The 22,254-nt window shown below is 36.9% G+C and overlaps 1 protein-coding gene across 4 annotated transcripts in view; it reads left to right on the top strand.

Moving 5' to 3' along the window:
• The window catches only part of LOC765161 (dynamin-1), a 49,869-nt gene extending 28,530 nt beyond the window's left edge, over positions 1-21,339 (top strand). For 2 of the 4 annotated variants that reach the window (XM_030997584.1, XM_030997582.1), the window contains exons 12-20: positions 347-460; positions 1,372-1,481; positions 4,266-4,401; positions 6,181-6,330; positions 7,327-7,383; positions 8,334-8,506; positions 11,165-11,191; positions 14,199-14,324; positions 15,381-21,339. In XM_030997584.1, the coding sequence (XP_030853444.1) occupies positions 347-460; positions 1,372-1,481; positions 4,266-4,401; positions 6,181-6,330; positions 7,327-7,383; positions 8,334-8,506; positions 11,165-11,191; positions 14,199-14,324; positions 15,381-15,453 (966 nt within the window). In that variant the 3' untranslated portion in view covers positions 15,454-21,339. Of the gene's footprint in view, positions 1-346; positions 461-1,371; positions 1,482-4,265; positions 4,402-6,180; positions 6,331-6,427; positions 6,464-7,326; positions 7,384-8,333; positions 8,507-11,164; positions 11,192-14,198; positions 14,325-15,380 lie in introns of all 4 variants that reach the window. The other 2 variants (XM_030997583.1, XM_030997585.1) reach the window with 2 other exon arrangements.
• Positions 21,340-22,254: the final 915 nt, after the last annotated feature.

Here is a 22,254-nt window from a genome sequence, read left to right on the forward strand (position 1 = left end):
ATAAATTCTATCTATCCATAAAATGCTGGAATAAATGTTACTAGAATTGTTCTATAATTTTGACCCATGTATGAGCATTGCAGGATTTCATTATATGGGGGGAATTAAGACAGAAGAAAAGATATTCATGATTATTCAAATTCATGCTGAAAATTCATAAATTGGTATAATTTCAAATTGCATTGTACTGTTTATATGCAGTAATCATTTTTTACTTTATAAGGAACAACCATTTAACAGTGAATATGATGTAATTGATATAAGAGTTGAATTTATTGATATCAACATTCAGTTTGTTTGAGCATTATCGCTGAAGGATGTACGTTATTGTGTTTATTTCTATCAGGTGATTAGGAAAGGCTGGGTGAATCTTCACAACATCAGCTTCATGAAAGGAGGAGCGAAAGATTACTGGTTTGTTCTCACTGCCGAGTCTCTAGGATGGTACAAAGATGAAGAGGTAAGACAAAGGCCTGATAATTACCCGATTTAAATTGATTTCCTGATTTTTTTATTATTTTCCTGAATTTTTTTTTTCCTTCCCAATTTATTTTTATATTTTTTCCCCCCAATTTTTGTTCTTCTTCTTCCCGATTTTATCCCCATTTTCCCTATTTTTCTCTTATTTTCTGTATTCTTCCCTATTTTCCCCAATTTTCTTACTCAAAGGGGGGGGGGGGGGAATGTTGTTAGATGACATTCCCCCCCCCCCCCACACCGAATCCTTTTCTTTCTTTCTTTTTTTTTTACTCAAGGGGGGCGTAGTTGAGGGGGGAAACATATTTTTATTTTTTTAGTGCTCACTATCACCCCTGGTAAGACCATAGACTTCTCATACAACTGCTAGATAGAAAGGTTGCATATTAGACAGAAATTGAACTGAGTTTTCTCCATGCCGATTCACTAGCATGGTAAAAAGTAATATTCGCCACCGTAATGTTGTGTACTGGCAATACAATTCTAACGTGACTACAGTATATAAGAACCTCTCTTTTGAATATTTGATGATAAGTAAGGGGCCAACTTCATGGCTCTTACTTTTGCTAGAGATCGGGAAGTGGTTGCGTGATGACTCAGAAATGGTGTCATGGTCGATCACAAGGGCCGCTGTTCGAGTCCCGCCGCGGCACTAATGTCCTTTGGCAAGACATTGATGCACATTGGCCACACTCAACCCAGGTGATGTAAATGGGTACCTGGCAGGAATTAATTCCTTGAAATGCTAGAGCGCCCTATGGCAGCCGTGCTAAAGCCAGGGTAATAATTGGGAGCACCAGGAGTGTCACGTATGACAGACATGAGCGCTATACAAGAACCCACTATTATTATTTTTATTAATATTAAATTGTTGATTTTCTCCCTTTTTTTTAGGAGAAAGAGAACAAGTACATGATGCAGCTTGATGGCCTCAAGCTGAGAGACGGAGAAATTGGATTCATGGCTAAGAAAAATGCTTTCTCTATCTTCAACCCTGATCAACGGTATTAAAACAGCTTTGTCTGTGAATTCAAATCATTTAAAATATTTTCTCTGGTATTAGAATTGAGCTTGTCTGTTAGTATGGCATGTTTCGAGGAAAAAAGTTGAACAAAATTGTAATCAAATGAAATTGGCTTCTCCTCTTCCCTCCTGTTTAAAGGTACAGACCAGTTTTGGAAACGCCCCCCTCTCAAAAAATGAAATGGAAGCTCTTATTACCAATCATGTGAATGAATATGTTTTGACTAATACGTGATGATACAAATTTTGCCTCAAACCGCCTACAGTGCAGGGGTTGTAACTTTAAGACTGGGCCAATTTTCTTATCATTTTGATCATTCCAGAACCTTGCAGTACACACCAATACTGATATGCTAGATGATCAACCTTTTCTGATCGATTCCACAACGTTTCACAATGCAGTCGCATGACCAGAACTGGTCTTTACCTTTAATTTTCCTTCGATCAAACGCACGTGAGACAAATTTGAGGAGAAATGTTTGATTGCTGCCCGACAGTCTGGTCCACTTTAACTCATAGCCTGCCATAAGGCTGCATGCACGCTATCGCTATGCTGCTTCGTACATGCGAGAGAGCTACCTATTGAGTGCCATGTGCGTGCAAGGGCGCTTTCGTAATAGCAGTTATTGTTCATGCTCATTGGACTGTGCTATGTGTTTTGCACTCGCCATTCATAGAACCATCGCGTTAATCAGATTATCTCCAAAACAACCTGGCACGGGGGGATTTGGGGCTTGGCACACTAGGGATTAGCTCTGTGGCATGATAAGAGTTAAGCAGCTATCGTTACTAAACAGCTCAGGCAATATATTCGTGTGTATCAACCTAAACATAGTATTTCATGTATCCTGCGTGGGAAATGCTTGTTGCTTCCACTCAGGAGTAACATGACAGGATGTGAACTGTAACCTCGAGCAGTTCCTGATTAGCAAGGTTATTTGATTGCCCTGCTAGCTTGAATTTCCTTATGATAAGGCCGAGGATAACTTCAATCTTATTTCTGAAACTCTGTAATTATTTTTGCTAGAGGGTTGGGAACATGAATTGTGGGTGTGATCTCTAGAACATGAAGAGTGAAATAAAAATTCACTAGTTGTTGCCAATTTGAGAAGGCAAAGCTGACTCACTTTTATAAATTTTTATAAATTTCTGTTCCTCTTTCGGTTGATGCGATAATGATCATCGTATTTTCTCTTGATGGAACATCTACAAGAACCACAATACTCTTTAAAATGTAAACGATGTAAATTTAATTACAATTATTGCCAATCTGATGAGGCAGAGCTGATGTAGTTAGACCTTTCATAAGTTTTGTATTTGTCTTGGTTAATTTCATGATCAAGATTGCTCCTCTCTAATAAACATCTGCAAGATCTACAGGACTCTCGGAGTGAAAACGGTGACTGAATAATGCAATTGCTGTCAAATTCACAAGGCTGAGCTGATTGCTTTCCCCCTCTGTGTTCATTCATGACCATCATTCTATCTTGCTTAGGAAATTCTAAGAACTCCAAGAACTGATTTTAAGAATGTTCATATTTTAATCATAATGCTTTTGTAGTAATTTGTGTGCAATTGTTCTGCATATATATATATCAGGGATGCCAGTTTTCAGGCCATGGCGAGTCATTTTCAGACCATAGTTTAGGCTTTTTTGTGTACAAAATAGCTCATTCTAGCTGATTTTCAGGCCCTCTGATCAATTCTAACTGGCATGCCTGATATATAAATTTTCCATTTCTCTATCTTGCTCTTCTTCTTTTCCCTTCTATGTCTACTTTATTTAATGATAATAATAATATCGAATATTTAGGAGCGCTAAAAACAATGAGTACCATAGTGCTTACAAATACAAATATATGTAAAGAGGACAAGAAAGTACAGTACAGGAAGTATATCACTTCCTTATTGATGTTATTATTCAATGTAATTTCTATGTGTATATTATGTATTCTATTGAATCAACAATTAATGTATTGTATTGTAAAGGAAGTTTTTTTTCTCTTAATATGTAAATTTAACATGTTTTTAATGATTTTAATAATGAAACATATCAGTTAATCAATAAGTCAATCAAATATAAAGAGTGAGATAAAGTTATAATACATGTATACAGAGCTGCCAACTAGTACGGATTTCCCGTAATTGGTACGGAAATTAACGACCATTACGGAATGTTGTCTCAAATTACGGATTTAAAAAATAAAAATGATTTTTTTTTTTTTTTTTTTTTTTTTTTTTTTTTATTTTTTTTATTTTTTTTAATTTTCAAATATGATTTATAGAAACTCGCTGAGAAAGACAGAAAAGTATCAAGTTTTCTCTTAATAGAAGCCATTTTTCATGGAAAACGGTGACTTGAAACTCAATATTTAACAACTTTGTGTGAGTATAATCACCAAAAATGTCAGATAATCATACGCCCATTCGTCCGCGCAGTATTGGCGTGCCGTTTTTTTTATAGATTCATAGCGCCGCATAGGAAATTACTGATTTATACCCCAAATTACTGATTTTGAGCCTTGTGATTACTGATTTTCTGTGCTGGAGGTTGGCAGCTCTGTGTATATATGCCAGTTCGAAGCACAGTTTCTTCATTTAGATCTATAAGGAAATTCTATGTCAATGTGATAATATCATCATCGTAATCATCATCATCATCATTATTTTTATTAGTATTAGTAGTATTAAAATGATTATTATTGATATTATTATTACTTTTATTCCTATCATTATTATCATTATTATTATTATCTTCTTCTTAGGAATATCTACAAGGACCACAAGACCCTCGAGCTGTCTTGTCAGACCTCAGAAGAAGTGGACAGTTGGAAGGCATCTTTCCTTAGAGCTGGAGTCTATCCGGAGAGAAACAAAGAGAACGATGAAGATGACGAGCAGGTTTGTTTATTATAAATGTTATGCTTATTTATGTTGTAGAAATACAGTAGGCCTGCGGGTGCACCATGTGAGAGAGAGAGAGGATTAAGAAGTCCTGAAAAAGGACTCTGTAATCTTTCTTGAGGGTGTGTAGGCCTGAAAAGGACTGTTTGTGTAGTCTTGAAAAAGACTGTTGGTTATCTTTCTTAGCTTATAGTTTTAAGGAGAACTATAGCGCTATAAGCACTGAAATTCAATGGTCATGGTTGATCCCCGATACGGCGCTAATGTCCTTTGGCAAGGCATTAATCTTCATTTGCCTCACTCGACCCAGGTGAGGTAAATGGTACCTGGCAGGAATTAATTTCTTGAAATGCTGGAGCGCTGTAATGGCAGCTAGGCTAAAGCCGGGTAATAATAATGCGCCTCGGAAATAGAATTTCTAGATAGAAGGTGCTATAGAAATGCCTATAAATATAAATAAATTAATATAATTTATACAACACCTACGTGGATCCTTGTCATTTGATTGGACGATTGTTGGTCACATGATATTCAATAGATGGTATATTGCACGGTCGTGCATTTTTGGTTATATGCGCCGTGCATTTTTGGTTATATGCAGACTGCGTATACCTCTCTGCTGCATGTGCGCGTATCCCTGCGTGTATCTGACGCGAAGGCAATCTGCATGTAATCGAGAAGGCTTGACTCGAACTTTAATTTATCTTTATAAGGAGTAAAGCATAATTTGTTGATTAACGTTCTATTAGGTCTTCTTCGATGTTGTATAAAACAAATAATGAATGTTTTTCATTCGTTTAATAGTGCAAATATGTTCATTCGTTGAAAGATTAACGTTAATTCTATTCAACTCGGCTGACGCCTCGTTGAATAGAATGTTAATCTTTCAACTCATGAACATATTCGCACTATTGAACTCATAACCATTCATTATTTGTATAATATAGGTAATGTTGTGGTCTGGTGCATGTGTGACCGGAATGTGGATCACATGGTTCTCTGTACTAACATCCTTTGGCAAGACATTAATCTACATTCGCCACTCTCCACCCAGGTGGTAAATGGGTACCCAGTAGGATTTGAATGTTATTCTGGCTGGATTGGCAGATGTGGTCTCGTGAAATGACGCCTGGCCGGAATAATCCCCAGGGAGTGGAGCTTGTGCTCGATCATATGATCGTATAATGATGTTCGTAGATTAGCAATAGAATCCAATGACCGGTCATAAAAGCAAAGGCTAATTCTGGTAATTGGTAAAATCTGCTACTTGTGAATACCAGAATGATATCAAAGTCCCTAGGAGAACCCATGCTGGTATTATTTTAAAGATTTTTACTTAAAGAATCGTTTAAGAATGTTAAATTTGAGATGCATGGCCCTACATGTACGTGTTATCAGTGTCTGTGATATGGTGTAATATTGAAACCCTAACAAAATTGCGCTTCAAAATGATCATGAAGTGCCTCCAAAAATTGAAATCTTTCAGTGATCGGTTTTACCATACTCATTTTCATATAAAAACCGTTAGGAAAACTTTTGACATTTTGAAATTTTGATTTTCAATCATAAATATCTTGATAATCAGACAGGCGATCAGCTTGTAAAAGTCACTGGGTTCCTGACTGACCCAAAGGTTTATAACTATCATTGCAGCATGAGCTAACCCAGGATTTTGTTTCAGAATCTGAGACAAAGACACCCCATCCCTTTAATGCCCCTCTTGCTGCCATTAGACAAGTATCTAATCTGATTCGTGATTTTTTTTTTTTACACCAGAGAGCGGGGGATAACACTGTATCGATGGACCCCCAGCTTGAGAGACAGGTGGAAACCATCAGGAACCTGGTAGACTCCTACATGAGTATCATCAGCAAACAGATTAAAGACATGGTACCAAAGACATGTATGGCTCTCATGATAAATGATGTAAGTTGCTAGTAGCTTTCAGTCTGACTTTTCACATGTTAATGATATTTGTTGACATATCTGTTTGAGTATCATCAGCAAACAGATTAAAGACATGGTACCAAAGACATGTATGGCTCTCATGATAAACGATGTAAGTTGCTAGTAGATTTCAGTCTGACTTTTCACATGTTCATGATATTTAAAGTAGAGAAGTGGAGGTCATGGGTAGGCTGCAGGCGCCAAAGTATGGGCACACCTGTGAACTAGCGCAGCCATACTTACACACGGTTAGGAAAAGGATTGCATTGTCCCAGAAAAACGCCTATTTCAACCAAATGACCTTCAATGTTGACCTTGGACTAGTTATTCTGCATCAAGAAGGTATATTTGATCATTTTGGGTATTCCTAGTTATTTTAGAGCATTTTTAGGATGTTCTGGAAGTTATTACTAATCTGGCCAGAATGTGTAGCTAGCATTCAGACTTGTGTCATAATGTTTCGCGACGTCTACACAAAATGACGCCATGAAAATAAACCCCTCGATTTTACTCGGTGGCTGCCCATTTTCCAAGCCCTCCACTCCACAGGTTTTAGATGCTATTACTCCTCGTGTAGGCAATTAAATCTCATGAAGTTTGTATTGGTGTATTCAATGAATAACAAGCTCTCCGTAGAAATATAGTTTATCTATTTCATTTTTGGCCTCAGATAGGGTCTTTAAGGGTTGTAGTCTAATGATAATAACATGTACTTTGATATAATTGGGTGAAAGGTGTTTATATTATGTATGTTGTTCCATTCTTAAGAGTGATTATTTTATTCTCATATGAATTAAATGTTTTAAAGGGTACAAACATTGATTATCTTGCAAATGATCTTCCACCTTCTCTCCTCTACATCTCTCTTATGGTCATTTCTCTGCTACCGTCATATTTCTACTCCTGAAAGCCAATCGTGTTCACCATGAATTAATATCTATCGTTTCGTTTTTGTTCTTTTGTTTGTCTCATCAGACCAAGGAATTTATTCTGTCTGAGATGCTGGCTCATTTATATTCAAATCAAGATCAGGTAAGAAGTTTTATTTGGCTTTTCAAATTTAATATGTGTAAGACAAAGCTTCATGTGTTATTTGTAAATATATAAGTCAGTAGAGAATACATTCTATTTATATTGTGTGAATATTAAGTGAATGGGGCGGATCCAGCCGATGGCGAGGGAGGGGGCCCACGTGGGAGAGGGGGGGGGGGGGGGGGGGTAGTGAGCACTATTTTCAAAAAAATTGTTTGCCGGGGGAGGGGGGGGGGTATTCTTTTTTTTAAAGGTAAAATTAACGTTACCATCTATTTTTCTTTTACCTATTTTTTGGGCCAGGGGATGGGGCCGGGCTACCTCTGGATCTGCCCCTGTTTAATAAGTGGTCAATCCTCCCATCCATTTGTAAAAAACTTCAGTAGCTCTGGTATGAAAGCAGAAACAAGTAAAGATTTGTTAAGGTATGCCCGGTAAACAGCCACAGAAAAGGACACACTTTTTGTTACAGTGTAGATGAATGGAAACTGTGTACAACAAAAGATCCTACAATCTACTCATTGAGTTCTGTGTCACGAGATACAAAAATATGAAGCATATTACACTTTATCTCATCGTTTTTTTGTTAAATGCTGCGGTTTTCCATGTCATATCTAAACAAGGATTTGTAACGATGATTCAAGAATTCTGATTATTACTTCTTCTGTGATATATGATTAAGTAAGAAATTTCTTTTATCTTTGGATTGGTATACAGTATCATTGAGTTTAATAACAACCTAATAATTCACATGTACAATTATAATGCATAAAGAAAAAAATGTTGTGCTATTAATAATAGTACATTCGAATGCAGAGCTATGATGAAACAAGTGATTAGCCTAAGTGATATGTTTCTTTGGTTGTTGGGCATTGTTGATCGAAGTGAGTGTAGATGAGATGCTTTAGATCATTTGAACTAATTTTCTTCTTTGTTTCTTTGGTTGTTAGGGGTCGCTGATGGAGGAGAGTGCGGATGAAGCTCAGCGTCGTGATGAGATGCTTCGGATGTACCAGGCAACCAAAGAAGCGCTCCGTATCATAGGAGATATCAACATGTCTACCAAATCAACACCCTTACCTCCACCGGTCCAGAATGATGACCTCATCAAACCATTCAATGGGTACGTATCCATCCAAGCAATGTTAAAAATTAGGGATGATTATAATGATGGTAATGTGGAATACATGTGTATAAAGCCTAACACACAATGTTTTCAGGCACAATATTATAATATCTCCTTCTTGTCCAGCTCTTCCTCCTCTCCCTCCTCTCCCTCCTCTCTCCCTCCTCCTATGCTTCTCTCCCTCCTCTTCTTTCTCCCTCCTCTCCTCTCTCTCTCCTCTTCTCTCCCTTCTCTTTTTCTCTCATTCTTCTCCTCCTTTCCTCTTCTCTCTCTCTCTCTTTTTTTGTGTCACTCCTCTCCCTCCTCTTCTCCTCTCCCTCTTCTCCTCTCCCTCTTCTCCTCTTATCCCTCCTCTCCTCCTCTCCCAGTCTCCCTCTTCTCCTCTCCCTCCTCTTCTCCTCCTCTCCCTCCTCTCCTTTCTCTTCTCCTCTCCCTCTTCTCCTCCTCTCCCTCCTCTTTTCCTCCTCTCCCTCTTCTTCTCCTCTCCCTCCTCTCCTTCCTTATCTCTTCTCCCTCCTCTTCTTCTCTCTCTCTTCTCCTCCTATCCCTTCTCTCCTCCTATCCCTCCTCTCCCCCTATCCCTCCTCTTCTCCTCCTCTCCCTTTACTCCTCCTCCTCTCCTTCCTCTTCTCCTATCCCTCCTCTCCTCTCCCTCTTCTCCTCTCGCTCTTCTCCTCTCCCTCCTCTTCTCCTCTCCCTCTTCTCCTCCTCTCCCTCTTCTCCTCTCCCTCCTTCCTCTCCCTCTTCTCCTCCTTCCCTCCTCTTTTCCTCCTCTCCTCCTCTCCCTCCTCTCCTCACCCTCTTCTCCTCCTATTCCTCCTCTTCTTCTCCTCTCCCTCCTCTTCTCCTCCTCTCCCTCCTTCTGTGTCCCTCTTCCATGTGTTGGTGGAGGATTCTTGCCATTTTTCATTTTCCAGGGGATAAGCATGCTTATTTAAACCAGGGACGTGATAGAGAAGGACTGGAATCAAGCCACTCTCCTTTGACCCCATGCTCCAAGCCACAGAAAAGTTATGCGCTAATCTGCAACTGTTGACCAGGTGGTGAGATAAAAGAGCGCATGAAATTTCAGGAGTTAGAATTCCTACATCAGAAAATGGTATCACTGCAACTGTTCGCTGTCCCTTCCAATGATTTCTCATCCATTGTTGAATGTGTAAAGAGTAGAACAAGCGAACACAAACTTGTGTACTTTCATCCTTTTTTAAACTTGAAAAATACAAAAAAACACGCAAAAACACGCATTAGCAAACTTAATGTTATTGAAGATTGTAAATCATGGATCAAATAACGGGACATTAAAGCATGCACAAATTAGCGCATCATCCTAAAATATTGAGTTTTTGACAGGATGTCATTTTTCTTTTACCAACTCTGGCACACAAATTAAAGGAAGGACGGAGTTCTAAATTTGAAAATTTGTTTAATGCACTATTCCCAATAAAATCCCCATATAAAGTTTTTGATTTACACTGAAATTTTGCCGGTAATTTAATATTTTGTAATAAATGTAAAACTGGTGCCTGGCTTCCGAAAGTCCCCGCAGTGGAAGCGCGGTTCGGAGCATGGGACTTCAAAGCCAAGTGGAATGTTACACATCCCATTGTTACGCTTTAGAACTCAAGAATGCGTTTGAATAAATTACAAGAGTTTCACCTCCCTGTTTAAACCATTATATAATGCAGTCATCAACACAAGTGCACAAATGAACCAATACTGAACTGTGCAAATGAGAGAATAGCTCTCTGCTGCTCGAAGTAATTTAATTTTAATCCTACCAAAGCAAACCTGTTACATGTACAAGTGGCCCAAAAGAATATGATAAGATTTTTTGATTGCATGATTCTTGCGAGCCTCTATGCTCCGCCATTCCCCCCTTTTTTATGTCCTTTTTTTGTTATGTGTATTTTAACTGCCCCTTTACACACAGTTTTAATATACTAAACGCATGTAAAGCATTAGCCGCAACTGACATCATATTCCCTGGGTGGTCTGTATTCACAGGTTGCTACATTGCACATGTCTTTCACAATTTGAAGTTGCTTTCTGCATGTGGGGTCTGAAATTTTGGGAGTTTTTTAACAGACACCAATGCCTTTTGCATGGAAGATGTTATTGCCATTATAAAAAGAAGCAAAAATTGCGCACTTGCATTTTCTTTGCACACCCATTAAAACAGTCATAGCTTTGTCTACAAGCCTAACACAAGTCAGAACTGTACTTATTTTCATGCTTGCACTAAAAAATAAGGGAGATGAATTTCATAAAGAGGGACTATTTATGCTATACATTCCGAAAACAAGAATGTGTGTAGCTTTGGTGCCTGTGTTCATTTGCACTCGTCTTACACTACATGGCACTGAAAAGAACATGCAAAAACAGTGTTTGTTTTGACACCTAGCACCAAGAATCAATTAGCGGAGATTTCCGTGGTAATCTCTTGATGGTCATTCACTTCAAAATGTGTTTGTTGTTGCACCGGGAACATGAATTTAAAAAGAAGGATGAATTATGAAATGCTTACTAACACATGCTTGTATGAAATGATTATGCTGTGATTGATTGTATTGCCTTCAATCGACACCTTTATGATTTTGTTTTGATTTTGTGTTGCCCTCTTTATGCCTGCTCCAATCGCCTTTTGTTTTATCCCAGTCCCAGTGTTCCCACCCCATCGAAAAGGTAAACTAGCTAGATTTTTATCTCAATGTGTATGTCACCTATCACTCCTCCTCACATATATCTTCAACAACACATTGCTTTTAACTAGTTCGAAGGTTGTAGGTAGCACAGGTTGTGATTACAAGTATGGTGTCAGTGTTAGTATGTGTTCATTTCGTCTTGACACTTGACCTTTAACCCATCAGCTACTGAGAGCCATAGAGTACCGAAGCTGTGACTTCATAAAAATTCATTTTTAGAATTTCTCAATTTTTTCTTCATTTTCCGAAAGAGCATCAAAAATAATGTCCAAACGTCGAAAACCAATTGAGTATATGTTAAGTATTGGCTGAGATATGACCATCTGAATAAACATTATTTTTTCTCTGGTTCATAACATTAAGAACCAGAGCAAAATAACACTGAGCTCCTATAGGAAATCTATTTATTCGGATGGTCATATCTCAGCCAATACTAAACATATTCAATTGATTTTCGACATTTGGACATTATTTTTGATGCTCTTTCGGAAAATGAAGAAAAAATTGAGAAATTAAAAAAATTAGATATTTGATGACGTCACAATTCACCACTCTATAAAGGCATTCACTGATAGCAGCCTTTTTGCTTTCAGCAGCCAAAATGTAAGTCTCAAATGTTTTGGTAGAGCACTATTCTTGTACACCAAGTATCTGTAAGGATGATGATTTTGCGTAGAGTTACACGATCTCTAATAACACCATAAACGATCATCATGAAACATGTACCTTGATTTGAAATTTGGATTTTAAAATCCATCAGATTGTTTTGATTTAAATCTTGACATATTTCCAGATATTTTATAGCTAATGTCAGATATCTGTCTCTCACAAGACAATTACTCTTTCTTTCTAATGCTAACACCAAACTCCGAATCACCCTATCACATTATCTTAGCTGCAGTGTGTTCCATCATACCTTTGTATTGCTTTTAAAAAGCCTTGTTTCTCGACCTGTTTGCTGTGTTCTTAAAGACAAAGTTGAGTTCTGGTCATGCAATTACATTGTGAAAGAAATGGTGTGGCATCGATCAGAAAAAGTTGAATATGTAGCATATAAGTATTGGTGTGTACTGCAAGGTTCTGGAGTCATCAAAATGATAAGAAATTTGGCCCAGTTTTGGTAAAGTTATGTACACAGAAAGATGTACCGTTATATGGGACTACACAAACATATGACATAAAAATTGGGCCTCATTTTGAAGCAGTTGTCATATTTAGAATATGAAGGCATTTGAAGAGCCATGCTTTTCAGGGAACATTTTTCATTGATGTTCTTCCACAAATAATAACAATGATAACTTGTTTGTCACCTCTCCCCAGAACTGAACCTTCTCTTTAAATCTTAGCTTGTAGTTGTTTGAATAGTGTATTAAAGCTCACATACTCTTTTGGTAAGCCCTCTAAAACTTTCACAAAACTTTTTTGATTTTAGATGACAAATAGGAAGATACTAACAGTACTAGGCTGCTGTGAAATATGTTTCCTCTTCGAGTGGATTTTGAAACAAATAGAGGTCGAAAACCATTTAAATACCATACCAGGGGGTGTTTCACATAGATCTTAAGTCGAACTTAACTCTAAGTTGGACTTAGAAATTATGGTAAGCCATTTGTTGTCTAAAAATAAAATATACCGGTATTCAAAGCTAAAATTCAAGTATATATTCGACTTTTTATAAATTCTACGTCAAGAACATGAAATTTCCTTGATAATAAAAAATATGAAGATTTGAATCAACATTATATGCCTTTTAAAATAACTTTTTCAAAATATTATCAAAGATGCTAACGGCTCTCCATAATTTTTTAAGTTGATGATGATGATGATGATGAACAGCATTTGTATGGCGCCATTTATCTGCAAAAGCATTCAAAGGCGCCACTTAGGATCTTTGTAAAACACCCCCTGGAGTTAATTGTTATATGTCACTAATCTTTCTAATGATTATGTGATTTGTCATTGTACAATAATTAAGATAATTCTTTCACATATTCATGTATTCCAAACACTCAGTCCTGTATAAATCAACTTCATCCATCTGTTTTAAAAATGAATTTTACACTCACAACCTCCTGTAAAGTATCAACTGCAATAGGCGGATAGTACCACTTCACTTTCTATAGCTGTGATTTTATTGTGTCCATCATTGAGCCATCCACAGCCATTCAAACATTTGTTAAAATGTAGATCAGATGTTTAATCTTACATGCCAATAGATAGATGAAAAGTGTGAAGTATTTATCTGTTTGTATTAAAGTGAATTCATTTATGTATCAAAAATATATCATAGGTTCTTCTCATCTTTCTGTTCTCTTAGCTACCATAACTGTTGCACCATTTTTTCACAAAATGTTATTGTTTTTATATATTTTCACTTGACTTTAGAATAGGATCTCTTAATTTTTTTTTAAACTGCACATATAAAGTCATTTAACATTACTCATACAAATATGTTTAAGCTTTAAAAGCCAGGCAAATATGTTGTTTTAAAAGTGTACTTTTAGAGTGATACTTTTTTGGTGTGAAATCATTGTACCTGTTATATATTATCATCAGTTATTTTAATAATAGTGAGAAATAAATGTTTGGCTTCTCAAAGTGGCTAAAAAACAGGAAAAGTCAAACGGCTGTCAGATTTTATTGGAGCTTGAAATTAGCTTTAAAGACCGTCCAGTATATTTTTAACTCTTTGCCCGCTTTTGTAGACTAATGGAATAAGCAATGAGTTGCTGCAGTTGACTTTTCTCAAACATCATTATATAGGCAAACAGCTATTAAATTTAATCAGAGATTTAGTGTGTCTTCAATAATCGCTTATTGTATTCTTAACTCTTTGCCTGCTTTTGTAGATTAATGGAATAAGCAATGAGCTGCCGTCGTTGACTTTTCTCACACAAACAATGTGTACAGAGTATTCAGACATTTTAGGGGTTTAAACCTTAGCAGATAAGACTCATTGTTACCTTTCTGTATTGTATCCCTCACAGAGCCACCCCAGCCCCATCAGCAGGAGGTATGCCACGTAGGCCTAACCCTGGTCCGTCTAGACCAGGACAGCCTAATATACCGGGTAGACCAGACATGCCAAATAGACCAGCTCCTTCTATTCCAAGGTAAGATTAACAGGCCATGGGGGTGTTTCACAAAGATCCTAAGTTGAACTTATCTCTATGTTGGACTTAACAATTATGGAAAGCCATTAACATCCTTAATTTTTTTTTGTAAAAGTTATTTTAAAAGGCATAAAATGTTGATTCAAATCATTCATATTTTCTATTATCATAGGAGATTTCATGCTCTTGATGTGGAATTTATGAAAAGTCTAAAATACTTGCATTTGTGCTTTTGAATATATTTCAAAATAAGGCTACAAATGGTTCTCCATAATATTTAAGTCCAACTTAGAGTTAAGTTCAACTTAAGATCTTTGTGAAACACCCCCATCTCCATAATGCGTGTTGTTGGGTGTCATTCAGCCCACTCAGGAATGCGTCACGCACCATGCGAGAGTGCCATCTCTAATACATGAAAGATGTAGGCAAGATGAACTGGGCCAATTTTCTTCACAGGTATGATTAGCGATAGTTGTAACGCAATGAAAAGGACGCCTTGTGTACAACGGGTGTAATTCATCAGAACCTTTGATGAAGCGATTGATGCAGCGATGGCTGTTTTAGGTCTTGACGCCAGTGAAGGTCCCAGGATTAAGACTCCTTGAAATTCTGAATGGCCTACAGATCTTAAAGCCCCACTGCACTACTTATAGCTACTTGCGCCCTCTATCTAGCAAACCATGCCTAATCGTTGACCATTGGTCCCCCATGATCCTCTTTTTTGTATGCTAAGTGAGGGCTGATTTTATGAGATAACCACCTGTCAGTGACCTTGCAGGGTGACAGGAGATATACTTAGTTATATCCTTTGAAAGATGACCCCTTCTTTAAATAGAAGTCAGTCTAAAAGCACTGCATACTTTTAGGTCCCATATATCTAGTAATTAGAGTTGACAAATGATAGACTCATTTATTGATGCAACAGTAAGTGTCCTTGTAATCTGTCTTATCATTTGTCTTATTGCTAATTATAAATTTTACATTAATGTAAGACTGAAACATCAATATAAAAGAGCGTTTGCCCTCGTTTCTTGTTTTTTTCTTCTTTTCTTCCAGACGTCCTGAGGCTCCTACAAGACCAACCCCTCCAATACCAGATAGACCATCAGTACCTTCTAGACCATATTAGAAAGATCAGAGGTCAGAGGTCATTTAGATCCAAGGTCCTTATATCAAGGGCACACGTCATAGTATTGAGGACAGTCTAAGATTATATATTATCGTAGGTCAAAGGTCATTTTACTGAAGAAAGTCACAGGTCATATTATTGTTGGAAAGTCAAGGTTATATAGAATCTATTTCATTTATTCAAAGTGGAGAAGCCCTATTACAGTAACATCACGGCACGGACGGGAACTCTGCCATTTAGTAAACGCAGGTCAAATTTCAGTAATAAGAGAGGTCAGATAATGGTCGCTGTAGTAGTAGAAAATGCATACATGTATTTGTAATGCCTGATGCTAAGATGAACAGCCACTTGAGGTCACATGAAGTTTAAGTGTTATCGGGGTGTAGTCCTACAGCTTTCAAAGAAACATCACAGAGTTGAAAAGTAAATGCTTCTGGACTGCCATGCTGTTGATGAACCAACTCAATCGTCAAGAGTCGGTTGCGGACTTTGGATCAACCTACAGCGAGAGTAGAATGCTGAGAGTTTCTGGAATGAAAGGCACTTTGTAACTCTAGGTCAGTGCAGTATGTGCAGTGTAATGGTGTTGCTGGAGGTCATACCATCATGCAGTGAGCAGTCCCTCCAGCCCCTGTCGTAATGGAGGCACATGTAATGTAGCTGGTAACGGAGCCACAGCTTACGCCATCATACGTTGCATGGTTGAGACCAGAGGTCATTGCTGATACTGCTTTTCTGATGCCTCAGAGGACCTTGTACAGGATAAACACCAGCTGTTAAGGGCCAGAAGGACATTTTTTTTTTTTAAGGACTTGTTTCCATTCCTCTCTGCCCTCCTCGAACAATACGATGTGTGTTTCACTTTTCTTGGGGGTTTCTTGGGGGTAAAACATACTTGTACAGGTGTTTTTATATTTCCCAGAAGTGTTATACTCCATTTCAGTTAACAAATACATAAACCAACCGGCATGGAGAAGAGATTGAAAAAAAGGGATATGAATATCAATGCGTTGGAAACTATATAGGCAAGAGGTCAATGTGCACCATCTCCAAACAGATTCATATGCACATGTATGTAATTGTTCACTTAAATAGACTAGTGTATATTATCTGTGAAAGAATTATGTATCTACCAAATGATCCACCATGATATCGCTGTAAATATTCCCTTTCATATACCGGTAATGCAAATTTTGATTGACTATGATATTAAAGTCTTTATGAAATATTGTGTACTGTGAAGTTTTATAAATTTTGTTTCAGTGCATGTGCACTGTTGTGAAGATGGATAGTGGTGCATGCACAATTAGTCATACTTTCGTGGAATGATTTGACATCGCTATTGCCAAAGTTTGATATCATATATATATAATCTCTCTTTATAACCATCTTTTAACATTTGGTTTGGTGATCAATAGTAATGTTACAAATTATCCTTCCCATAATATTGAAATATAAGTACAACATTAATGTTTAAGAAGAGAAGAGACCCGGGACCTGTTTCACAAAGTCTTTTTTCAATGACAAATGACAAAAATTAGTGACAAATCTGCTGATAACCAATCAGAAGCAAGGATTTCAGTAGCTTATAACAAAAACTGTCACTGATGTCAAGTTTTGTGAAACGGGGCCCTGTATTCCGCAAATGCAGTGATAAGAGCAGTGTGACTGACTACATGGATATAAAATGTAGGCTACTATCAAGGTCTGTGTATTAGTGATGTACAATCCTGCTTCTTTCTTCTTCTTCTTTTTTTTATATAGCTCTTTTGTAACATTAGAACAAGCTTAAATAGACTAACTTTTGTTATAGAGGTGTGTTAAAGCGTGAGGGATGTGAGAGGAATTTGGTTGGTTGTAAATCAAGAAGGATATCAAGTATTGGCAAGATTTATTTCTTGCTCTCGAGTGAGAAGCCGAGACAAGTAAGATGTCACTTTAACCATGTGGTGGAGAGAAAAAGTGAAGCGATTGAGACGATAATGAATATACATTGACATTGTATGTGAGACTGTAAAAGCCATATAATTGTGTAAATTTTGTAAGACCCCTTTTAAAACTTGTGATACGAAGATAAATGATTGCATTTAGACATGTGTATAATTAAAACTGGATAAGTGTAGACTTATATCAATTATTAACCATTAATTTGTGAACCTTCGTTAAGAAATAGGTGGCAATGGTGCGGGATGTTGGAGTGAATGAAAGGCACTTGTGTAACAAACAAAATCATTGTCTTTCAAACATGAATGTTATCGTTTTTTTTATTTCTAAGTACAGCCCCATCTATGGTATGATCTTTAATATAGTACATCGCTATTTCATAATGTTAGTTATCGGTATGGAAACAAATTCCCGGTGTAAATTTTGATTTTGTTACAAGTAGTTTGGTTGTTTTAAACAACCCCATTGTTTTGGGGATTCATGTCAGCATTTATAGGCTCTGAAATTGAATATTTTTCCTTTTCTTTGCTCGTTATTAGCTCACAGTGAAAATTAGGAAGTGAAATAAGTGAAAGGTAACAGTGGTCCCAGTTGAATACAAAAATGTTATTTTGGAGAAGAAGAAAAAAATCATATTCTACACAAATATACTTTTGCATCTCAGTCCCATTCTACATACTCATAGAGAACAATTGATGCACTGCGATGACATTATCAGAACCATTTTTATTAATTTTTCTGTCGGGACGACAACCCTGCTTCAAACTACATGTATACAACTGTTAAAATAAAATAAAATTCAAAGGAAAAGTGCCCAGAATCCATCTAGTCCGTCGCTATTTTACAATATCATCAGTATTCAGTTTGCAGGGATTTTTTATGGTGTCTGTACATGTTGATCTGGAAAACTATATCTTATAAGGATGATATGATCAAAGTCCATATTTTTCTTTAATCGCTGTGGGGAGGTTTTTGTATTGTTTCCTGTTAACCGTTTTTATTCTGATATTGGGGTTATGGGAGGATATCTGTATGTGTTTTATACCTATAATGAGTATAGAGCGTGACCGGGCATGCACTGTTTTGGTCAACTGATGTTTATGTTCCCTAGTAGAATGGCATTGTGATGTTGGATTGACAGAAGTTGTACTCTATATATTTATCATGTATATCATTGCTTACTGGTATAAGAAGGAATCGTGTTTTTAAAGGTTAAAATGAATATTTTATGAAAGTTATTAGTTCTTCCTTTGATTTGTCATGTCTATTGATTGTGGTAACCCCCTCCTCCTCCCCTCCCCCTCCCCTCCCCTCCTATATCACCCTCATGTTGATTATGTCCCATTCAAATCCTTTTTTATATTTGTGAGATATTGTCATCTTGTGCAACTCTCTAGTTAACATGAAACTATATATGAATACTGTCACAATGATATAACATGTCAATTTTGATTGGTGATTCTTTTAATCATTATCAATGTTTTAGTTTGCATCGATACAACTGTGTATTATTTTAGCGGTAGCGTAGCCTCCATTTTTAAGGAAAAGTCCTAATGCAGTAGCACTGTAGAGCTTTTATTTTCAACAATTATTTAAAATACAATATTTTTATCGCTCATAATATTTCAAACTTCTTGTCATTCCAAAGAAAATATTTTGCACTACTTTTTTTTTGTGTACAGGAACTATAGAAAAAAATATCGTACTGTACAGGTATTTAATTTTAGCAGGGATTTGAGACAGAATTAGCATTTCGTTTTGGGAAGATATGGCATTTGAAGATATGGGAGTTTGTAGACACCAGTAACATGTTTAAAGAGAAGGTTGAGTTCTGGGGAGAGGTGATAAATAATTTGTTATCATTGTTGTTATGCAAGTGTGGAAGAACATCAGAGAAAAAATAATCCCTGAAAAGCACGGCTCTTCAAATGCCTCCATATTCTGAATATGACAAGTAGAACAGCTTCAAAATGAGGCCCGATTTTTATACCACATCGTTGTGTAGTCCCATATACATCTTCCTGTGTACAGTGCTTTACCAAGACTGGGCCAAATTTCTTGTCATTTTGATGACTCCAGAACCCTGCAGTACACACCAATACTTATATGCTACATGATCAACTTTTCTGATTGATTCCACACCGTTTCTTTCACAATGCAATGGCATGACCAGAACTCAACTTTATCTTTAATGGTTAGAACAAAATTAGATTAGATCCGTCATAGATATCTATAGAAGAAACCCAAGAGGGAGGGAATATTAATGATGTTTTCAAGAAGGATTAGAATCGCTGTTTATGATAGGGATATTAAATTATACAGCCATTAACATGACTTTTACACCACTTTGATACCGATAATTCTGTTTATGCCGCACAACAAGCGGACCATAAAAGAAGGTATTAAGTGTCCGTTTGATAACAAAATATGATATTTATGTGGCTTGACGGCGTAGGAGCGGAAAATCCGGTTGCCCGCAAGGCTGCAATTTTATTGCGTCGACCAGGCGTCGACCGAGGATTCTCGGGCACATGCTGACATAAATGCTGGTAGTTGATACGCTATAGACATAATCAAAATAAATCCATAACTGAACCATACATTGCCCATTTTGGGGGCATGATCTTAGTCTCATTGATTTGCAAAGCAAGTCCAAAAAAACGCAAAAATGTGCCCCGATTTTCTTGGTTTTCACAATCGAATTGATGCCCTAAACTTCACCTGTCATATACATGTATGAGTCTGATTGTAATTCAAAAGAAAAACTGGTGCACTGTATCAAAAGTAAGCTTCAAATCTTGTTATATTATATTCAAAGAGAAAGGTTTTGGGAATTTCATTAGAAATGTTGCTTATATTTTATGTAACATCTTTCACCGTTTTTATTTCATGGTTTTTATTTCATGAACTTCATTAATATTTCTTCTTTTTGATGACCGATCTGTTTTTCATTCAATGTTATTTTCTTCTACTGCAATACATTTATCAGAAGCTGTGATACATGGTATGTTGTGGAAAATCCCTTTCTTTTCATCTGCGTTACTATGATTTTATTAATCAATTAAATTGCCTGAAATCAAAACAAAAATAGTACTTAAAAGGCTTCTGGAAGATTCATAACAGCTTGCAATTGGATACCAGAGATTCCATAGTGTATATCACCTGAATTCTACAGAAAATGAATATCCAGAACTGGACGGATCCTTGTCTTTGCGACTGGGATGATCGTTTATGAATTTTGTTCTAGATAATCTGGTATAATTGCCATAACTGCTTATATGCCAAAAGATTTACACTATTGCATCTTTTACAAAATATCAGGAGTAATGGGAAATTATGTCATAGTCACTCCAAATTATTTAATACTCGAAAATGGTGTTTTTTCATTACTTCAAATCCGAATTCATTTTGTAATTTTAGAGTATAGTTTTCAAAGATTTGAATCGATTACAGGAACTCATAGCGATTGGAAATACTTTACAAAGTCGCCAATTTGCGTAATGTTCTGTTTCATATAAAAGGTTAAACCAGACAAACTGTAATACCATTATATCATCATTATGATGTATTAGATAAAAATTATTCTGCTATAGAATGACAATAAATACAATGTTTGTTTCTTCCGACTATGGTTACTAATTGGGAAGACATATGTCAATACAGATACAACAATGGGTGTGAGAGAATTCAATGTTGGTTTTAATAGTTTTTCCTTTTTTAATGAGTTAGATATTTAAATAGTGGCACCTGTCGTAGCATACCAGCAGAAAGGCATTTTGTATAGTTATTATTATATATTATAAATGAGCTAAGCAATAACGGTCTAAACACCCCTATGATGATTATTTATGTTCAGATATGTCTATTAGATGTACCAAATGTTGTAATGAGAAAAGTGTGGAGAAATAAAAATATCTATGTACCGTGCAGTCAAATATCACATATTAACGTCTTTGTTTTGTGTCCTTAAAAGTCTTGATTATCAGCTAGAGGACCCAGGGGCGGATTTAGGGGGGGGGGGGGGGTTCGGCGGTTTAAACACCCCCTTGGGCGGCCAAGTGAAGAAAAAAGGAGAAGGAAAAAAAAGCAAAACAGTAAAACGGCGCGATTTTTGGAAATCCTGGATCCGCCACCAGGTCAAGCCCCCCCCCCCCCCCCCCCCCCCCTCTAGGCAAAAAGCTAGATCCGCCCCTGGGACCTGTAGATTCATCGCCTTGGCCAGAAACGTAGGTCGGAGTACCATGCAGAAGAGATACTGTTACCATAAAATATTTTAGCATGCATCCGCCCGCTTTTCTCGAAGCACATTCTGGTTTAAGTCTACATTTCTTGGAGAGAATGATAAAACCGGAGGCTCTGTGTGGTCGAGAGTCGCACATTATATACGTTGGGCCATTTGAAAAAATATACATGTTTAGCGTCCTCGCCCGCTTCCTTTTTTGGGGCCGCCTCCTATTTTTTTTTGTAACAAAAAACACATGAAAAACACTACTAAAATGGATCTATTTCTGATTTAAAAAAAAAAATGTCGGCGGCCATCTTGAAAAATAGCCCGACTGCCAGGGAAAGAGCGGCCATTTTAAGCATTTTGGCCTCCTTCCTATTTTTCTCAAAAGCAGGACGCTAAACACGTTTTTTTTTTTTTGGCCTCATGCGCGTTCATGTGCCGCACTTCTCGCAAAGACTTGGGTATATATTATGCTGCACTAGATATTCACAAAGAGTAAGGTGTAAACCCGTGCTAAGTGTGCAATCATTACACAACTGGTAATCTATATACACATAACACATCTTCAGGATAGGCTTTATGAACCCTTTGACGAGTAGCAAAAGATTATTTGCTTGATGCAATTTGTG

The sequence above is a fragment of the Strongylocentrotus purpuratus genome, unplaced genomic scaffold (genome assembly GCF_000002235.5).
Source record: "Strongylocentrotus purpuratus isolate Spur 01 unplaced genomic scaffold, Spur_5.0 spur5_scaffold_4, whole genome shotgun sequence".
Lineage (NCBI taxonomy): Eukaryota > Metazoa > Echinodermata > Echinoidea > Camarodonta > Strongylocentrotidae > Strongylocentrotus > Strongylocentrotus purpuratus.